At 45.1% G+C, this 19,930-nt stretch overlaps 1 protein-coding gene across 1 annotated transcript in view; it reads left to right on the top strand.

The window, feature by feature from the left end:
• LMNTD1 (lamin tail domain containing 1) overlaps positions 1-5,430 on the top strand; it is a 440,913-nt gene extending 435,483 nt beyond the window's left edge. The window contains exon 17 of the mRNA XM_030213683.1: positions 5,281-5,430. Coding sequence (XP_030069543.1) covers positions 5,281-5,430 — 150 coding nt within the window. The remainder of the gene's footprint in view (positions 1-5,280) is intronic.
• Positions 5,431-19,930: the final 14,500 nt, after the last annotated feature.

Genomic DNA, 19,930 nt, shown 5'->3' with positions numbered 1-19,930 from the left:
TTGAAGCAGCCTCACGAGACTTCAACTCTCGGTGGCCATTTTGAAATCACACGTCACAGCAACAGGAGGATGCAGGGCAAGGGCAGCGCTCGGGCAGGAAAGAAGGGGCTCTTTCCTGCCCCAAAGAGGTCACTAGACCACCAGGGCAGACGCAGGTAAGGGGAGGAGAGGCTAGCACCGCAGGGACCCCTGCAGACGCAGTAGAGTAAGGTAAGGGGAGGGGGATTGACAGAGGGTTGATGGGGAGGGGGCTGACGGGGGAAATATGTGACATGGGCGGGGTGAGGTGTGAAAGGGGGCGGGGTGTGGGCGTGGCTAGGGCAGGGTATGGGCGGGGCGGGGCCCACCAAATTGGTATGCACAGGGCCCCGCACTTGCTAAGACTGGCCCTGCCTGAAAAACACATGAAGGCAAAATACTGAACTGGAAAGTTACCTCAAGAAGTCAGACTCAGCATGCAGCAATACTACAAAAATTGAAACTTACATGAAAAATATCACAGATGCACATTTCCAAAAACTGACATATTCCAATTAATAAATCCTGAATAAAATAGCTTTTTATACCTTTGTTGTCTGATGACTTTGCTTTTCTGATCATGCTGGCTCAGTATCCGATTGTGCTGCTATCTGTCCTCTTAACTCCGTTGCCAGGGCTTCCTTTCCATTTATTACTTTACTTTCCGCCTTTCTTCTTCATTTCTTGCCCTACATCTGTAAGTAAAAGCTGGGTTCAGTGGATCCAGCTTCTGCCTATTTTCTATATCCATTTGCACTTTTTCTCCTCTCTTCCTTTTCCCTCACCTCATCTCCTTCCTCACTCTTCCCTTGCCTCCATCCATGTCCAGCATTTCTTCTCTCTCCTCCATCCACCCATGTCCAGCGACCTCCTGTCCCCCCTGCCATCCATCTATGTCCAGCAACCCCCCTGTCCCCTCTGCCCTCCCCTGCCATCCACCCATGTCCAGTGACCCTCCTGTGCCCCCTGCCCTCCCCTGCCATCCACCTTGGTCCAGAAACCCCCCTCCCCTGCCATCCACCCATGTCCAGTGACCCTCCTGTGCCCCCTGCCCTCCCCTGCCATCCACCTATGTCAAGAAACTCCCCTCCCCTGCCATCCACCCATGTCCAGCGACCCTCCTGTGCCCCCTGCCCTCCCCTGCCATCCACCTATGTCCAGAAACCCCCCTCCCCTGCCATCCATCCATGTCCAGCGACCCTCCTGTACCCCCTGCCCTCCCCTGCCATCCACCTATGTCCAGAAACCCCCTCCCCTGCCATCCACCCATGTCCAGCGACCCTCCTATGCCCCCTGCCCTCCCCTGCCATCCACCTATGTCCAGAAACCCCCCTCCCCTGCCATCCATCCATGTCCAGCGACCCTCCTGTGCCCCCTGCCCTCCCCTGCCACCCACCTATGTCCAGAAACCCCCCTCCCCTGCCATCCACCCATGTCCAGTGACCCTCCTGTGCCCCCTGCCCTCCCCTGCCATCCACCTATGTTCAGAAACCCCCCTCCCCTGCCATCCACCCATGTCCAGCGACCCTCCTGTGCCACCTGCCCTCCCCTGCCATCCACCTATGTCCAGAAACCCCCTCCCCTGCCATCCACCCATGTCCAGTGACCCTCCTGTGCCCCCTGCCCTCCCCTGCCAACTGCCATCCACCTATGTCCAGTAACCCCCCGTCCCCCCTGCCCTCCACCCATGTCCAGCGACGCGACTCTTCTCGTTCCCCTGCTCCCCCTCCCTCCAGCCACCTGAGCCCCCCTCCCATCTGAGCCCCCCTCCCCGACCCGCCAAACGACCCTCTTCTGCCACCCGACCCGCCGGCACCTCACCTGACCCAGCATTTTTAAAAAATCTACAAGCCGCATGTCCCGCCCTCTGATGTAACTTCCGCAAGGGTGGGACATGAGGGAAGGCCAGCCAATGGACGAAGCGATTTTTCTTCTTTTACTCAGACGCGAGGCACCGCCGCTTGTAGATTTTTTAAAAATGCTGGGTCAGGTTAGGTGCCGGTGGGTCGGGTGGCAGAAGAGGGTCGTTTGGCGGGTCGGGCAAGGGGGGCTCAGACGGGGGGGGGGGCTCAGGTGGCTGGAGGGAGGGGGAGCAGGGGAACGAGGACTGGAGAGTCGCGTCGCTGGACATGGAGGGCAGGCGAGCAGTGGTGGTGGTTGAAGAGGCTATGCGGCCGCCTCGGTCGCCTCTGCCTAAGACCAGCCCTGTGAGTAGCATATTTGCAGGTTTTTGTGATGCTTCACAGTATCTGGAGGGATTTTGTGTTGCTGTTGCAGAGGTGACACTAGAATCTGAATATATATTTGTTTAGTTGTATGTCAAGTGAGAAATCTAGAACTAATGTGTTCCATACAGCTTCCTGATATGGGATAAGCCAATTCATACTAGACTTACAGTTAAACAATGAAACTTTGCATGCTGAGTAAGCTTAAAGGTATGGTAAACACCATCTGATTTTCAAACGTTTGTACAGAGCTTAGTACTGACAAAGATTGATTATTGTAACTCTATTTCTGGGAATATCATCATCCTGAATCCAAGCTCTGCAGGTCATCCAAAAAGCAGCTGCACAACTGATCACTGGAATCTCAAGGTCTGAACACATGACTCCAACATTAAAAAAATTACACTGGCTCCCGCTAACATCCAGAGTTCAATTCAAGATTCTTGAATGTATATTTGGGAACATTCCAGCCTATTTTCAAAATACCCTGCAATCATATAAACCAAAATGAGTACTAAGATCCGAGACATCCCATCAGCTCTGTTTACCTTCCGCTAAATCATATAATTTTTTATTTTTATTTTTTTGTTACATTTTATGTTGAGACAAAACTATGAGCCTTCTCTATTGCTGCCCTATCTGAGTGGAATACTGTACCCGGATACCTGAGATGATGTGAAGACATTCAACAATTCAAGTGGCTGCTAAAAACACATCTATTTGTGAAAGCCTTTTTGGCTACATGAAGACTTATCTGATTGACCCTTTCTCTTTCTCTGTGTTTTTTTTTTATTCTTTTTTTTCTTGGTTAGGACCAGTCTAGTGATTATGTTTTAACTTAACATGCTTAGCGATTGTTATGTGTTCAAGACTATGTATGTGAATATTGTTACCCGCCTTGGATAAAGGCGGGATTTAAATGTAGTAAATAAATAAATAAACTATTTAGACTTGATTTGTTCAGCTGTGAATTTTAGTATTTGGTGTGTGACATACATGAACCTTGTCAATCAAGTTTGTCACAACAGAAGAAAGGTTGAAAACCACTGGCCTAGTGCTGAAAATCAGTGCTAAGGTCATAACTTCTTCTCCCCACCCTATATCCACCCCTGTTACCACCTACTTTTTATGCTTAAATTAGGCGTTCAGTGAAATTTTGAGTAAACGTTTTTGTACTCAGCCCTAGTGCATTTTCAAAGAGGCCAATTTATTTATTTATCCAGCTTGCTATATCGCCTTAACTAACTAGCAGAGCTAGGCGGTTTACACTTCTAAAAAATACAATATGTAAGAGAGAGAAAGGAACTATAATAAGAACAGGAAAGGATATTCATGCATTTCTATCACAATTGTACCAAGGATAGACTGGTGAAAAGAAAACTAGGCAAAAGGAAAAATTGGAGGGAAGAGCAAAGCAATCGAAATACACAGCCATGGTCATAACTCTCAGCAAGCAGCATAAATCCTTTGAATATTGAACTCATAATTGGTACTTTATGCTGGGTTTTCTGCATTTAGTTCTTCAGAGTTCAACTTTGTTTATTCAACTTCGGGGGTTCTCTCTGTTTTAAGAGGCATAATACAAAACTTGTAAGTTGATTACAGTGTCTTAAGTTACATCTGTACATCTCCTTGGGCGAATCCAGGGGTGTGCTGGTAAATTTTTAACAACAGGCTCTTTCTCCGGACATAGCCAGCTCTGCAGTTGGAAGGGCCAGTGGGGGCCGGGGGAGCAGCAACACTTGCCTCTCTTTCCTCCCTCCCTTTGTGCAGCACGCTAGGCATACCTTTGCTGGCAACCAATAAATGGACTGCCACCACTCCCAACGTCTTGCTCTGAGCAGCATGCTGAAACTTCTCACATATGCTGGAGAAGTCCCCAGCCTGCTGCTCAGTGCTGGAAACAAGGAGCGGGGAGCAGCAGCAGTCTATTTACTTGGCTAGCAGAGCTCAGCATCCCCACCAGCAAAGTAAAAGAGAATTCAGCAGGGGGCCCAAGCCCACATTTTGGGAGCCAGTTGTTAAAGTAGCAATGGAGGGCCCTACTTTACAACCGGCTCCCAAAATTCTTAAAAGCTTAACAACCGGCTCTTGCGAGCCTGTGAGAGCCTGCTCCAGCACACCACTGGGCGAATCTCTTCAAAAAGGCAGTTAATAAATGCCAATAAATAAATAAACAAACAAACAAGCCTAGCCTTATATATGTCATTTTATCTGGAATATCACTGGTTGCCTATTAGCTATAGGCAGTGCATTTTTTCTAGCAAAAAAGGTACCGGTACTCAAATGCTAGGCCACCCTTCAGGGGTGGGGTGATAACTGAGGAACCCACCCCACAATAGCCAGGCTCCCTACAACCAGTCTCAGAATCTATGGCAAGGCAGAATTGGTGTGTAGAGCTTGAGCTTTTTCATGGGTTAATTTTAGCAGACAATGGAAAAGGTGCCAGTACCCCCAAGTACCCCCTCAAAAAAAGCCCTGGCTATAGGATTAAATTCAAGATATGCATTATTGTTTTCAAGGCCATGAGAATAGGCCTGCCTGTGTCCCTTTTCAATGTACTCATTACCTAAGGCTTCTTCATTTTCCTTACGATCCTGCAATGATAAGCAACTTCGGATTCCTGCACCTTCTCAGGCTCAACATCAACACATGATTCATCCTTTTGTATACTTGTTCCCATTTTATAGATTCTGTCCACAAGTATCTCTGACTTGAGACCTCACTGCCAAGGTTTAAGTCAGCTCTTAAGGCTTATGTTTTTTCAGCAGGCATTTGGGAAGGATTAAGTTGTTCCTCCAAATTTGGTGAAATAAATGAAGTCAAGGTCTTTTTTTTCTATTTTTATTTTCTCTGTATATTGCCTCTATTCTCTTTCTTTCTTTCTTTCTTTATCTTTCATTTCTTATATTGCAAGGATTGTATACCACTTTGACACCATTTCTGAATTGTGGTGTAGCAAGATCAGTAATAAATATAAACAAAAACATGTGAGAAATTATTTTGTGTTAATCTTATGATTATATTTGTATAACAGGGTAGAAAAGGAGCCCTGAAAATCTATGTTCCAGGATCCTTCCTTCCATTATATGAGCAGCATAAGAGAGCTTTAGAATTATTACAGTCAGTGCAGAACCTCTCCTTCCAGCCCCCGATGCCACTTCCACCACCTCATTCATCATGGTGATGCCTGACCCTTTACCCAGGTCAGACCTTTTTAATTATTTTAATTCATCTTTCTTGCTGAAACAACAAAACATAATGGAATACTTATAAAATAACTAAAATTTACATTTTTAAAACCTTAAAGCATAAAGGGGGTTTTATTAAAGATTAGTACATATTATCAGCAGCAGGGCCAAAATGGGTCCCGTGGCAGATATCATGTGCCAACCTTTAGTAACGGACCCCTCAGTTTACAAAAAAAAAGAATTTATAGACTCTAATTTCAAAGAAATTACATCTTAGAATAATGTATTTTGGAAAGTTGAGGTCAGTATTCATCAAATTCAAGGAAACTTTTTTATCAGTGGTATGTGGGAGGAGGGTTCATAGATTTTATGTCAGAATGTACCCTTGGTCTTGGGCTTCTAACAGGTCAGGTTTTCAGGATATCACTAATGAATATGCATGAGAAAGATCTACATGCAAATCTCTCTCACACATATTCATTAGGGATATCCTCAAAAATCTGACCTGTTGGTAGCACTTGAGGACTGGGAGTGAAAACCAAGCAAATATACAATCACAACGCATTCCACCAAAACATTGCAGAATATTTTGGAAAAGGCATAGAAACCCACCAAAATTTCCATTGCTTTATATCAAGTCACCCACAGATTTCCACAATAATCTGCAATATATAGGTGGAGGGCAAATTATTGACAGGGTACCTATATGAGAGGTCAAAAAGGTGCCTATTGTAAGCCTATTTTCTAAAAGCTGGCGTCATGATTGTTGCATTTGTCCAGGTCTTGCCACATCCATTTGTTTTATTAGTTCCTGTTGTTCACTGTTAGCTTTTTGACAAGAATACTAGAGTGCTGGGTTAGCATCTTAAATAGGGGGACATCAGTACTTTGATGTTGGGTCATCAGTTTTTCTGCCTGAACATGAAGAGCTGGCAGGAGTTGGCAGCAGACCTTGTTTTCCTGCTGCTGTCTTTTCCTCAGCCATCTCTGCTCTTTAGTTGGAAGTATGCGGGGATCTTGCTAAACTACAGAGGAAAGGCAACAGAGGAGAAGGCAGCAGGTAAGAATCACTGCTTACCAATGCTTGCTGTAGGATTATGCTCAATTGGTGGGAAGGATGCCCAAAAACCACCATGGGATGCATTGGTACTGGCCTGCTGCAGCTCTTCACTGTGTTAATGGCTGACAGATTGGGGCAAAAAAACTGTCTTGAAAACTGCTCTAATAGCACATCTGACAGGATCCCCCTAAATATGGACGCTAGGCATTTACCTAGTTTACCTCTACCTTAATCCTGCTCTGGGCTGAATTTTGTCACTAAACTGAATTTCTGGCACAACTTCTGCCCATCCCCTAGTCTGGCTCCTTTTCATACTGATAAAATCTGACCATTTAGCAATTTGAACAACTAGGTCTAACCATATAAATGTCAAAACTACATCATTAGATAAGGTATGCATTCACCACCCATTGGTGAATGCATAACTTGCACTGAAAATTGGCCCTAACATATATTATTATGATCTTGTTAAAATATAAAGGCCAACATACAGGCATAGAATTCAAACAAAATATTCTCTCAAAACAGCAAAGCTTCTGTCAGTTCTTCTTTCTTTTCACTGACTTCAATGAATAGCCAACTCTTTACCTCCTTTTTTAAAATTATAGTGATTGTGTTATACAGTGCACTCCATTTAAGTGCACGTCAGATAAGCGCATGTTCTGTTCAACTGCATGCCGTACTTCGGTCCCATTTTTGGCACCATCAATTTCTATGGGGACAAACTTCGTTTTAGCGCACCACTGATAAGTGCAAGATTCACTTATATGCATGGTTCAAGACTGCTCCTCTGCAGGAAAAACTCCACATAAGCGCTCACATGGAATATGGAAGCCGATTGGCGTGTGACAACCAACGAGATTTCAAATTTACTGCTTCTTTAACTGCCACAGGCAGAATAAGTGAAAGAATGTTGTTAGAGCGTACACTGGGGTCATCGTCATCGTCATTGTGGCGGCGGAACTATAGAACTTTAACACTGGCTGAACGAATAGAAGTTCTTAAAAAATTAGAAAACAAAGTCAAGCATCTATTGCTAAAGAATATGGTGTCAATCCCAGTCAAATTTCACGTGTCTTGAAGCAGAAAGACCAGCTTCTGGAAGACTGGGAAAACAATACAAATCCACAATGGAAACGAAAACGGGCGGGAAAAGCTGAGGAGGTAGAAGATGCTGTTCTTCGGTGGTTTTCTTGAGTCAGGAGCAGACAGTTTCCTGTCAGTGGTCCACTGCTTATGGAGAAACTCTAACCAGCTAGCTGAAAGTCTTGGACTAACTGAATTCAAAGCCACTGTTGGATGGTTGGAAAGATGGAAGGAGAGGAACAGCATAAAATTCAAGAAACAGCATGGTGAGAAACAAGATGCTGATGACTTTGGTGCTGAAAATTGGGTTGTTTCAGTTCTTCCTACCATCTTGATTGAGTTTGCACCTCGTGACATTTTCAATGCTGATGAAAACGGTCTCTACTAGCGAGCGATTTCTGATGGAACACTTGCATTCAAACATGCCGAAACTACTGGAGGTAAAACGTCAAAGGACCGACTGATGATCCTCCTTTGCTGCAATATGGATGGGAGTGAGAAGTTGGAACCCCTCGTCATTGGAAAGAGCAAACAGCCCCATTGCTTCAAGAAAGTTAAGCGACTTCCTGTGTCATACGAGGCTAACGCAAATTCATGGATAACTGGGGAAATTTGGAAGCACTGGCTAAAGAAGTTAGACACTAGAATGCGGGCACATAAGCGTCAGATTTTTCTGCTTTGTGATAATTGTGCTGCACATAGGGATGATATCAGGCTGTCTAACATCAAGGTGGTCTTCCTGCCACAAAACACTACCTCTCTGATCCAACGTATGGATCAGGGCATAATAGCCAATTTCAAACAACATTATCGGGCTCTTGTGCTATGTCGTGTGATGAGCATTATGGATGACCAGACTTGCAAGGATAAACGTGCTGTTGAACTGTCTTGTAATCTATCACTGTTGGATTCCCTACATATGCAGAAAGAAGCCTGGAATCATGTTACACAGGCAACCATTGTGAACTGCTACAAGTGGGCAAGCTTTGTTAAGGATGTTGAGAGGGATGAAACAGATGCAGCTGTTGCAAACGCATCAGATGAAGAGGTTATTGACATCCCAGCCGGTGTTACTGAAGAGGAGTTCCATCTCTACATAGCTGTTGATTACAATCTACAAACAGCTGAAGACAGCACTGATGTCGAGATATGCGCTTACACGCAGGCAACAACAGCTGTTGATGGAACAGATGACGAAATGAGCAGCGAGGCATATGCTGATGAAATTCAATAACCTCCTCCTGTCACTTTTGCAAGAGCGTTGGAGAGTCTCAACACCATACAGGCCTATCTGGAGGCCACTGGATGTCAGTGCTATGACAGTTTTTACCATCTAGCAGATGTAGTCTATGGAACTCACAGACCCAAGATTGTACAGAGGACTATAACTGATTACTTCAAGTAAGCCTAATGTCAGTTAACGGAGATGGTATACTGTCCGTATAATAATAAACAGTACTGTACATATGTTTATCAGATGTCAAGCTTCTTTGGGCACAACAGTTAAGTGCACGCTCTGGTTAACTGCAAGCATATCTTTGGTCCCAGACCCTTGCACTTAAGCGGATTGCACTGTATTCCATTGCAAACCTAAAACACAATACTCTTCTCCTCAGTTCTCATAGGCTCTGCAGGCCACGGGTCCTCTGTGTTACTCCTATCCAACTCAGAGACCCCTCACTTTGGGGTCCAGTGGCTTACTCCTTTGGCCCTGGTAGCCCACCAGCAAGGTGAGGATTCCTTGCAGAATTTCAGTCTCCTCTCCCAGGCAGACCCCTGACCTAGTGACCCCTTACTGGAGGGTCCAGATACTCTCTCTGAATCCTTGCTGCCTCTCAGTAGTAGTGTGGAAAAAGAAAAGAAGATGATAACTTTTTCTTCTTTCTTTTCTTGTTGAATCTTCTCAGATGACTTCCCCATGCACTAATAATCTCCCAGCTGGATTACTGTAACGTGGTTTATTCAGGTGTTAATCATTCATTATTATGACATATCCAATCTATTCAGAATACAGGCATAAGGATTTTGTCTCATGTTACTTCTCTCTTTATTCATTACCACCGGCTTCCAATGTACCACTGAAAAAGTACAAAATTTCTATTCTCACCCATAAAGCTTTACACAGGGGTATCCCTTCTTACCTCTCTTCCTTATACACTGCAAGGGCATTACACTCTCTTAATGATCATCATCTGTACACTCCTTCATTTTGTTTGTGCAAAACTTGATACTACCCATTATTGTGCCTTTTATTGAACCACGCATTCTCTAAGGAATGCTCTTCCATCATCACTTAGGTTGAATCTTCTTTTTAAAATGTTATGTTACTTTGAACCCCCTTATTTTTCTATCAAGGCTTTCAGTGATTGGACCAAGATCTGCACAGACCCCTAGGCATGATGATCTGCGCCTATTCTCTTTTTGGTTGACAAACTTTTTACTGCTGAATGATTGTTTTGTTCTGATGCTTGTTCTGAATTGGTCCTTCTTATTATTCTGATTTCTTTATTTCCTATCTATTCATTGGCATTCCTTTCTATTCTATTTTAACCTGTACACTGACTTGCTATATCCTCAAGAAAGGTGTTATATAAATCTAATATAGCATAAGGCTTATATACTGATCCATCATATTACTGCAACACCTCTGCTTTAAAACACAGAAAACACTCTTCCTGGCATCAAATTTAACAAATGTTGCACTACACAAACATTATCCCAACACATATACGTATTTCCTTACCAGTTGTCTGCTGTAATAACTTAGAAATTTTTATGGACCATCAGAGGTGAATGTTCCACAAGAGCCACTTTTACAAGTTCATGACACACCAGACCTCACCATACTACTATTACTACGTATTTCTATAATGCTACTAGATATAAACACTAAACATGCAAGATACCAACCCTGCTTGACAGAGCTTAAAATCTAATCAAGTCAGACAAACAGGATAAATAAGGGGTTAGGGAATTATTTATGGTGGGAATGATAAAACAGACATGGGTACTGACCAAGTAAGTAGGAGTTAAGATTTAAAAGCAGCCACAAAAAGGTGGGCTTTTAGCCTAGATTTGAAAATGGCCAGAGACAGAATTTGCCGAACTAACTCTGGAAGTCTATTCCAGACATACGGTGCAGCAAGATAAAAGGAACGGAGTCTGGGGTTGGTAGTTAAGGAGAAGGGTACAGATAAAAGAGATTTACCAGATAAATGGAGTTCCTGGGAAGAACAGTAGGGAGAGATAAGAGTGGAGAGGTATTGAGGAGCTGCAGAGTGAATAAACATGTAAGTCAATAAGAGGAGTTTGAACTGTATGTGGAAATGGATAGGTAGCCAATGAAGTGACTTGAGAGAGCTAATATTAGCATAGCAACACTGGCAGAATATAAGTCATGCAGCAGAATTTTTAACAGATTGAACGGGAGAGAGATGGCTTAGTGGGAGACCTATGAGAAGCAAGTTGCAGTAGTCTAAGCATGAAGTGATAAGAGTGTGGATAAGGGTTTTAGTAGTATGCTCAGAAAGGAAAGGATGAATTATGGTGATATTATAGAGAAAGAAATGATGGGTTTTAGCAGTCTGTTGGATATGTGCAGAGAAAGAGAGAGAGAGGAGTCAAAGATAAGCCCAAATTTACAAGTTTTAGAGAGGATGAGAGAATGTCAGACAGGCAGCCTGAGACTTGGGTCTGGATTCCTGCTGAAATTTCTGGTGTGGAGTGGTAGATTTGACAGTCATCAGCATAAAAGGTGATACTGAAAACCACAGGAGGATATCAGAGCACCAAGATAATAAGTATAGGTAGATTAAAGAAGAGATCCCAAGACAGAGCCCTGAGGTACACCAACTGACAGTGGAATAGGAGGATCTACCAGAGCATACACTAAAAGTGCAATGGGAGAGATAAAAAGACAATCAAGAAAGAACAGAGCCTTGAAATCCAATTGAGGACAGAGTATCAAGGAGTAGGTGATGATCAATAGTGTCAAAAGCAGCATAGATCCAGAAGGATGAGGATAGAATAGAGACCTTTGGATCTGGCCAGGAAAAGGTCATTGGAGACTTTAGCAAGGACTGTTGCAATTGAATGTAGATGGCAAAAGCCAGATTGAAGTGGATCAAGAATAGTTTGAGATGAAAGAAAGTCAAGACAACAGCGGTGAGCAGCACGTTTAAATAGCTTGGATAAGAAAGGGAAGAGGGAGATGAGGTGATAGTTGGAAGGGCAGGTAGGGTCCAATTAAGGTTTTTTGAGGAGTGGTGTTACTATGGCATGTTTGGAAGCATCAAGAAAAGTTGCAGTTGAAAGTGAAAGGTTGCGGATATGACTGATAGAAGGGATGACAGTTGGAGAGAGAGTGCTGAGCAGATTGGTGGGGATAGGATCAGAGGAACAGGTAGTCAGTTTGGAGAAGGAAAGAAAATGTGCAGTTTCTTCTTCAGTGATTTCAGAAAATGAAGAAAAGGTGGCAGGGGTGGAAGGAGGGTTGACAGAATGGACTGGGGGAAGGAGAAGTGGAGGTGACTTGGTTGAGAACTCAAGGTTAATCTTGTGAACCTTGTCATGGAAGTACTCAGCCATAGCCTAGGAAGAAAGTGATGGAGGGGAGGTTGGAAGTGAAGGCACTTTGAGTAGTGAGTTTAGTGTGGCAAAAAGAGTTTGCCTATCCAGCAATTCCCCTCTCCCTGAGTCCTGCCCTTCCAATCCATGCCCATCCATGCTCATCTGTCACCTGGCCCCTCCATTTTTCCCTATCTAGCATTTCCCCTCTCTGCCTGAGGCCTGCTCTGCAATCCATATCCATCCATGCCCATCTGTCCCCTCCATTCATCCCTATACAGCAATTCCCCTCTCCCTGAGTCCTGCCCTTCCAATCCATGCCCATCCATGCTCCTCTGTCACCTGGCCCCTCCATTTTTCCCTATCCAGCATTTCCCCTCTCTGCCTGAGGCCTGCTCTGCAATCCATATCCATCCATGCCCATCTGTCCCCTCCATTCATCCCTATCCAGCAATTCCCCTCTCCCTGAGTCCTGCCCTTCCAATCCATGCCCATCCATGCTCATCTGTCACCTGGCCCCTCCATTTTTCCCTATCCAGCAATTTCCCTCTCTCCCTGAGTCCTGCCCTCCCAATCCATGCCCATCCATGCTCCTCTGTCCCCTGCCCCCTCCATTCATCCATTTCCAGTAATTCCCCTCTCTCCCTGTGCCCTGCCCTCCTAATCCATACCCATCCATGCTCCTCTGTCCCCTGCCGCCTCCATTCATCCTTTTCCAGCAAGTCCCCTCTCGCCCCTCCATGACTCCCCCCCTCGCATCCATGCTACTCTCTCTCCCATGTCCCAGCCTGGCCCGCCCCCTTCTCCCCCCCCCCCCCCCCCCTTCGCATCCATGCATCCCTTTTTTTTTTTTATTCTTTTTAACTTTACCTCCGTGGCGGTTCGTGCAGCGAAGCGTCAGGGAAGGAGGCGGCGCTCCCGACGTCTAACTTTCCCTTCGCTGTGTTCCGCCTTGTTTTGAAGGCGGAACACAGCGAAGGGAAGGCTAGACGTCGGGAGCGCCGCCTCCTTCCCTGACGCTTCGCTTCCGTATTTGTTTGTTTAGGCGCGAGGGCGGGGCAGAGACGGCTGGATGGCTTCACACCACGAACGCCACGAGCTCCACGAACCCCACGAACCCCATGAACCCCAGATGGCTTCAGAACGTTGTCCTCATTAGAACGTTCACGGTGCGTTTTATTATATTAGATGATAAAACATCTTGAATATTCAAGGTGGAAGATATTGTGTCCCATACAGAATTCCAATATTCTTGAATATATGGGCAAGAATAGATGTTATGTTTAAGATTTCCAACATCTTTTTCACAGGTCCAGCATTTATTCGCACTGTTTTTTGGTTTTATTGTGTTCAATTTGGCGAGTTTAGCAGGAGTCCATAGGGCTCTGTGTGCTAAGTAGAACATAGATTGTGAAATGGACGCTGATTTGGTGGTATGAGTAATTTTAAACCAAAATGAATTTTAAAATCCCCAAGAATAAGGGAAAGAGGTGAAGGTTTGAGAATGAGGGAAAGCCAGGAGCCAAGGTTAGTGAGAAAGGAAGAAATGGACTTATTAGGGAATCAAAAAATGATTGTTACTTGAAGAGGTACAAGCAGTGCCGTAATGAGGGCGGCTGACACCTGGGGCAGGTCGCCACTGCGCACCCCCCCCTCGGCGCGCACCCCCCCCCCGGAGCGCACTCTTGCGTCTGACATAGGAAAGGGGATGGGTGGGAGGGCCCCTCCACCCTGAGTGTACGTCGCTGGGAGCTGCGTCGGCTCCGCTGGTTCCCTGCTCTCTCTGCCCCGGAACAGGAAGTAACCTGTTCTGGGGCAGAGAAAGCAGGGAACCAGCGGAGCCGACACCCCCCCCCCCCCCCCAGCGGCGTGCACCCAGTGCGGACCGCCCCACCGCCCCCCCTTCCTACACCACTGGGTACAAGAATGAATACACAGATGGAGTGGACTTTGAAGGAAGAAAAACAGTGAGACTGAGGTGGAAGAAGAGGTTTAAATCTACAAGAGGGTGAGAGTAGCAGCCCAACACCACCTCCATGGTCAACCTGGCAAGGTGTATGGAAGAAAATGATGTAGGGCAGCAACTGAAGCAGAGTCTTCAGGACAAAGCCAAGTCTCAGTTAGTTCAAATAGATGGAGAGTACAAGAGATAAAGAGGTCATGGATGAAGGCAAGCTTGTTGGAAACAAAGCGGTCAATGGGCATTCCACAGAACACATGAGAAAGGCAGAGAAAAAGGGGAAAGGAGAGCAAAAGAAATAAGATTGCAGGAATTGTAGTGTGACTTGCACCAATGAGGTGAGAGATGATTTGGAGGACCAGGATTGGGATTGATATCCACAGCATAGAACAGGAGAAGGAGCATGAGAATATAGAGAAGAGTAGGAGAAGCACGATGACAGTGACGGAAATGAGATGCACTCAGACAGAATGGAGATGGTTGAATGAAAGGAAGAAAATGAGAGCTGAGAAGAAGGGAGAAGACAAAAGGGATGGTGAGGTAATGAAAAGCAAAATGTGGGCAATGTGGTCCTGAGGTACGCAGTGGTTTCAGATGGAGAAAGAAATTGGGAAAAGTCAGTATCAAGAAGAGAAATTGTACTGGGAATAGGAGAAAGAAAAACAAAAACCTATATAGATAAACCCACACTAGTGGCTGCCGGTGTGCTAATGCCAACATACCAACACAACCCATTCACTTTGATACTACCCATTGTTTGCTCTTTGGACATCTATATCCTATGACTGGAATCTCTCCCTTGATGGGGTAGTATTTCATTTGTCCCCGACTGTTTCCCTGATGAGGTTGTACAGGCACTGGGTCTCTGATGGGCCGGACTGGACTTACTGCAAGATGCTAGTGACAGTTCTTCAATCACATCTATATGGAGTACCTAGGAATGTGGGGACAATTGCTCTTCTACCCATTTTTTTTGTTTTGTTAGTAATTTGGTGGTTTCAAGACTATTTACATGTTATGTGGTGGGTGGCATGGATGAGGCGTTGTTCGTGACCAGGCCTACATGATTGGCTATAAGGTATGGGAGAGGGAGGTGGGTGGGGTACCTGTGGGATTGAGTAGGGAGAGGGTATGGGGATTGGGGGGTTCTGGGGTTCTGTTGGTGTCACTTGCAAGGGTGGAAGGGGCCAAGATATTGGAGGCTGGGACAATACCCTGACTTTCTGAGTGTGTGGATTCTGCTGGTAATATTTTGTACTCATGGGGTTAATTAATGATGTTCAAAGTTGTTTCCTGGAATGTAGGGGGCATTAATTCACCTATTAAATGCAAAAAAAAATCTTATATGCTTTGCATAGAAAACACACTATCATAGCCATGCTTCAGAAAACTCACTTATCGGCAGCAGAACATAAAAAACTAACAACGTGGTGGGTTGGCTCATTTGTGGAGGCTCCAGCTCAAGGGAAAAAAAGCAGATATAATTATCCTATTCCATAAATCTGTACAGATCCAAATGCAGTCCCTTGTGGTTGACCCAAATGGCTGATACATCCTAGCACAGGCCATTGTGAATAGATCGCCATTGCTCTTATGCAATGTTTATGCCCCAAATATCTAAAATATATTTTTTTTCAGCACTTAATTGCTTTACTTAATGCTACACCTCATAGGGCACTATTGGTGGGAGGAGATTTTAAAACTGTAGCGGATCCCACTCTAGGTAAAACTTCTGGTTCTCAGTGGAAACGCCTGAATCTTACTAAGGGGATCCCTCTATTATGTTCTTCTCTGGATGTCATAAATGTCTGGCACACTCTCCATCCTGGGATCCGGGATTTCACCCATCAATCAAGGGCTCACATGACCCATTCTAGGATCGATTACATCTTGGTGGACTGTGGCTTATTCTCCTCTGTGACCGGGGTGGTTATAGATGCTACTGCAATATCTGACCATGCACCTATTTGGGTGGAGCTGGGTGGGCTAGAGCCAGTAGGGAAAGATAGATCTTGATGTTTCCCATTAGATCTGTATTTTCTGGATTACCTACGTACCAAATGAGCAGATTACAAACTCTTGAATAGCGCACACATATCTGAGCTTATTCTATATTGGGAAGCCGCTAAAGTGGTACTTATTAGCGTATAGCAAGCAGTTCCAAGAAAAGGCATAGAGATCAAGCCATTCTTTGCCTAGAACACCAACTAATTAGGTTACAAAGATATGGCGCTATGCCTACAGGATCCTGTCGACTGCAACTCCTAGCCACCCAGACCGCATTAAATGAACTCATCCACCAGAGGGCCAAGAAATCAGTGGTCTACTATAAATATCAGCTTTACAAACATGGCCACACTGCGGGTAAACTCTTGGCTAGGTTAGTTAATCCTCGGGTTTCTTCCCCTACGGTCTTGACCCTTAGAAATGCTACAGGAAACCTGGCTTTTAAGGATAAAGAGATAAATTCTATCTTTAAAGCTTATTATCAGCACTTGTACATGGCAGATGATTCGGAAGGCTTAGATCTAGCTACATACGTAGAGAGCTTAACCCTACCTTGAATCGCCCTGTCAAATGGTGAAATGGTGAAATGGGCTATACAGAACAGCATGAAGCGCCGGGGCCTGATGGGCATAGTGCTGAATTTTACAAATTACTTCAATCCGACATTGCCCAACTCATTACAGCTATGTTTAACATGATTGTGCGATATACATATCTTCCCCATTCACTCGAAACAGTGCAGCACATAGTTTTTCCTAAACCAGGAAAGGGCCCTACTCTCCCAGGGTCTTATCGGCCCATCTCGCTGATAAATTTTGAGGCCAAACTTCTTGTTACAATCGTGTATATTTGTGAGTGACATTGCCGAAGGGTTAGAAGGTAAAGTTTGCCTATTTGCGGATGATACTAAGATCTGTAACAGAGTGGACACCCGGGAGGGAGTAGAAAACATGAAAAAGGATTTGAGGAAGCTAGAAGAATTGTCTAAGGTTTGCAATTAAAATTAGTTTTTACTCCCTAAATTAGTTTTGATACCCATTTTGACTCCCTAAATTAGTTTTGACTTCCTAAATTAGTTTTTTCTCCTAGTTTTGACTCCCTAACTTAGTTTTGACTCCATAAATTAGTTTTGACTCCCTAATGCGAAGAAATGCAAAGTGATGCACTTAGGGAATAGAAATCCACGGGAGACGTATGTGTTAGGCGGGGAGAGTCTGATAGGTACGGGCGGAGAGAGGGATCTTGGGGTGATAGTATCTGAGGATTTGAAGGCGACGAAACAGTGTGACAAGGCGGTGGCCGTAGCTAGAAGGTTGTTAGGCTGTATAGAGAGAGGTGTGACTAGCAGAAGAAAGGGGGTGTTGATGCCCCTGTATAAGTCGTTGGTGAGACCCCACCTGGAGTATTGTGTTCAGTTTTGGAGGCCGTATCTTGTTAAGGATGTAAAAAGAATTGAAGCGGTGCAAAGAAAAGCTACGAGAATGGTATGGGATTTGCGTTACAAGACATATGAGGAGAGACTTGCTGAGCTAAACATGCATACTCTGGAGGAAAGGAGAAACAGGGGTGATATGATACAGACGTTCAAATATTTGAAAGGTATTAATCCGCAAACGAACCTTTTCCAGAGATGGGAAGGTGGTAGAACGAGAGGACATAAAATGAGATTGAAGGGGGGCAGACTCAAGAAAAATGTCAGGAAGTATTTTTTCACGGAGAGAGTGGTGGATGCTTGGAATGCCCTCCCGCGGGAGGTGGTGGGAATGAAAACGGTAACGGAATTCAAACATGCGTGGGATAGGCATAAAGGAATCCTGTGCCGAAGGAATGGATCCTCAGGAGCTTAGTCAAAATTGGGAGACGGGGCTGGTGGTAGGGAGGCGGGGATAGTGCTGGGAAGACTTATACGGCCTGTGCCAGAGCCGGTGGTGGGAAACGGGACTGGTGGTTGGGAGGCGGGGATAGTGCTGGGCAGACTTGTACGGTCTGTGCCAGAGCCGGTGGTTGGGAGGCGGGGCTGGTGGTTGGGAGGCGAGTATAGAGCTGGGCAGACTTATATGGTCTGTGCCAGAGCCAGTGGTTGGGAGGCGGGGCTGGTGGTTGAGAGGCAGGGATAGTGCTGGGCAGACTTATAGGTGGGAGGGGTTTGGTGACCACTGGGGGAGTAAGGGGAGGTCATCCCCGATTCCCTCCAGTGGTCATCTGCTCAGTTGGGGGCACTTTTTTGAGGCTTGGTCCTAAAAATAAATGGACCAAGTGAAGCCAGCAAATTGCTCGTTAGAGCCGGCCTTCTTTTTTCCATTATTGGCCGAAGCTGGCCATCTTGTAACCACGCCCACATCCTGCCTTCCATACCCTGCCGAAACGCTGTTGTACTCGCGGAGTGCAAGCAGTGCGATGAGTAATTGCAAATCAAACGGAGGAAGAACGGCCATCAGCGAACGAGCAAAACACAAAAAGAATGGCTCAAATATGTGCCGAGGAAGCAGCAGAGCGATGTGCAGCCAGACTTGACGATGCACGGTTGCGAGCATGGCGATCGTGTTCTGCAGCTTCAGATCTGCTTCGTTCTCAACAGAATCAACGCGACAGGCTGAGAGTGGCTTAAATCTCCGAACGTTCTTCACCAATTGCTTTGAAATTACACATATGTTTTTTTATACCTACTATTATATAGATGTCACAGCTGTCATAGTCACGGAGCACAAGCAGTGCGACGAGTAATTGCAAATCAAACTGAGGAAGAACGGCCATCAGTGAACGAGCGAAACACACAAAGAATGGCTCAAATACGTGCCAAGGAAGCAGCACAGCGACGTGCAGCCAGACTTGACGATGCACGGTTGCGAGCATGGCGATCGCGTTCTGCAGCTTCAGATCTGCTTTGTTCTCAACAGAATCAACGCGACAGGCTGAGAGTGGCTTAAATCTCCGAAAGTTCTTCCCGATTGCTTTGAAATTTCGACACAACGTTGCATTCGAATACGCTCGTGTTTTTATATACCTACAATTGCAAATCAAACTGAGGAAGAACGGGCATCAGCGAACGAGCGAAACAGACGAAGAATGGCTCAAATACGTGCCAAGGAAACAGCACAGCAAAAAATATCGCTAGAGGCTCTTGATCGATCATTGCAAGATTTGCGTGGAACACATTAATATTGCTTCAGGGCCGTGCTGACACGTTAAGCAGGGGAGGTGCCTACCTCTAGAGGGTGCCACTCACTTGCAAAATCTTTTACCTGAAGTTGTGATTCTCCTCTCTCCCTTGCCCTTCCCACATCAGGAAGTGAAGGTAGCCCAGCAGTGCTGAGACAGACACGCTGCTCTGCTAAAGCTGCTTCAAAGAGTACAACCAGCAGCTATTTATGGCTTTGGTGTGTGAACAATTTTCATTCAGGGTGAGCTGGAACAACATTCAAATTAAAGAGAAAAGGTTTGGAGGCAGGTGTGCAAGTGAGACTGGGGAGAAATAAAAAATAAATAGTGTAATTGTTATCTGTAAGTGGTTCAAAGTTTTTGTTTTTTGAGCATGTACACTGAGAGGAGGGCATGACTGCAATGATGTGTACATAATTATCATATCTACAGCTAAAATCCATTTAATTGGCTGAGGTTCAAAGAGGAAGTTTAGCTGACGTATAGTGTAGAATAGCTGGTAAGTAAAAATCTGATTGCTTTTTTTGTGTGTTTGTTTTTATATAAAACATTCTGCTTGGATAGGGAGAGTTTGTGATATTTGAAAATACATTTTGCTTTAATGAAATTGCTAAACTTTAGAGTCAGAGACTTATCAATGAGGGATACATATAGTGGA

Source organism: Microcaecilia unicolor, chromosome 9, assembly GCF_901765095.1.
Source record: "Microcaecilia unicolor chromosome 9, aMicUni1.1, whole genome shotgun sequence".
Taxonomy (NCBI): domain Eukaryota; kingdom Metazoa; phylum Chordata; class Amphibia; order Gymnophiona; family Siphonopidae; genus Microcaecilia; species Microcaecilia unicolor.
The sequence above is the reverse complement of the archived record's forward strand: the minus strand, read 5'-3'. Positions and strand labels throughout refer to the sequence as shown.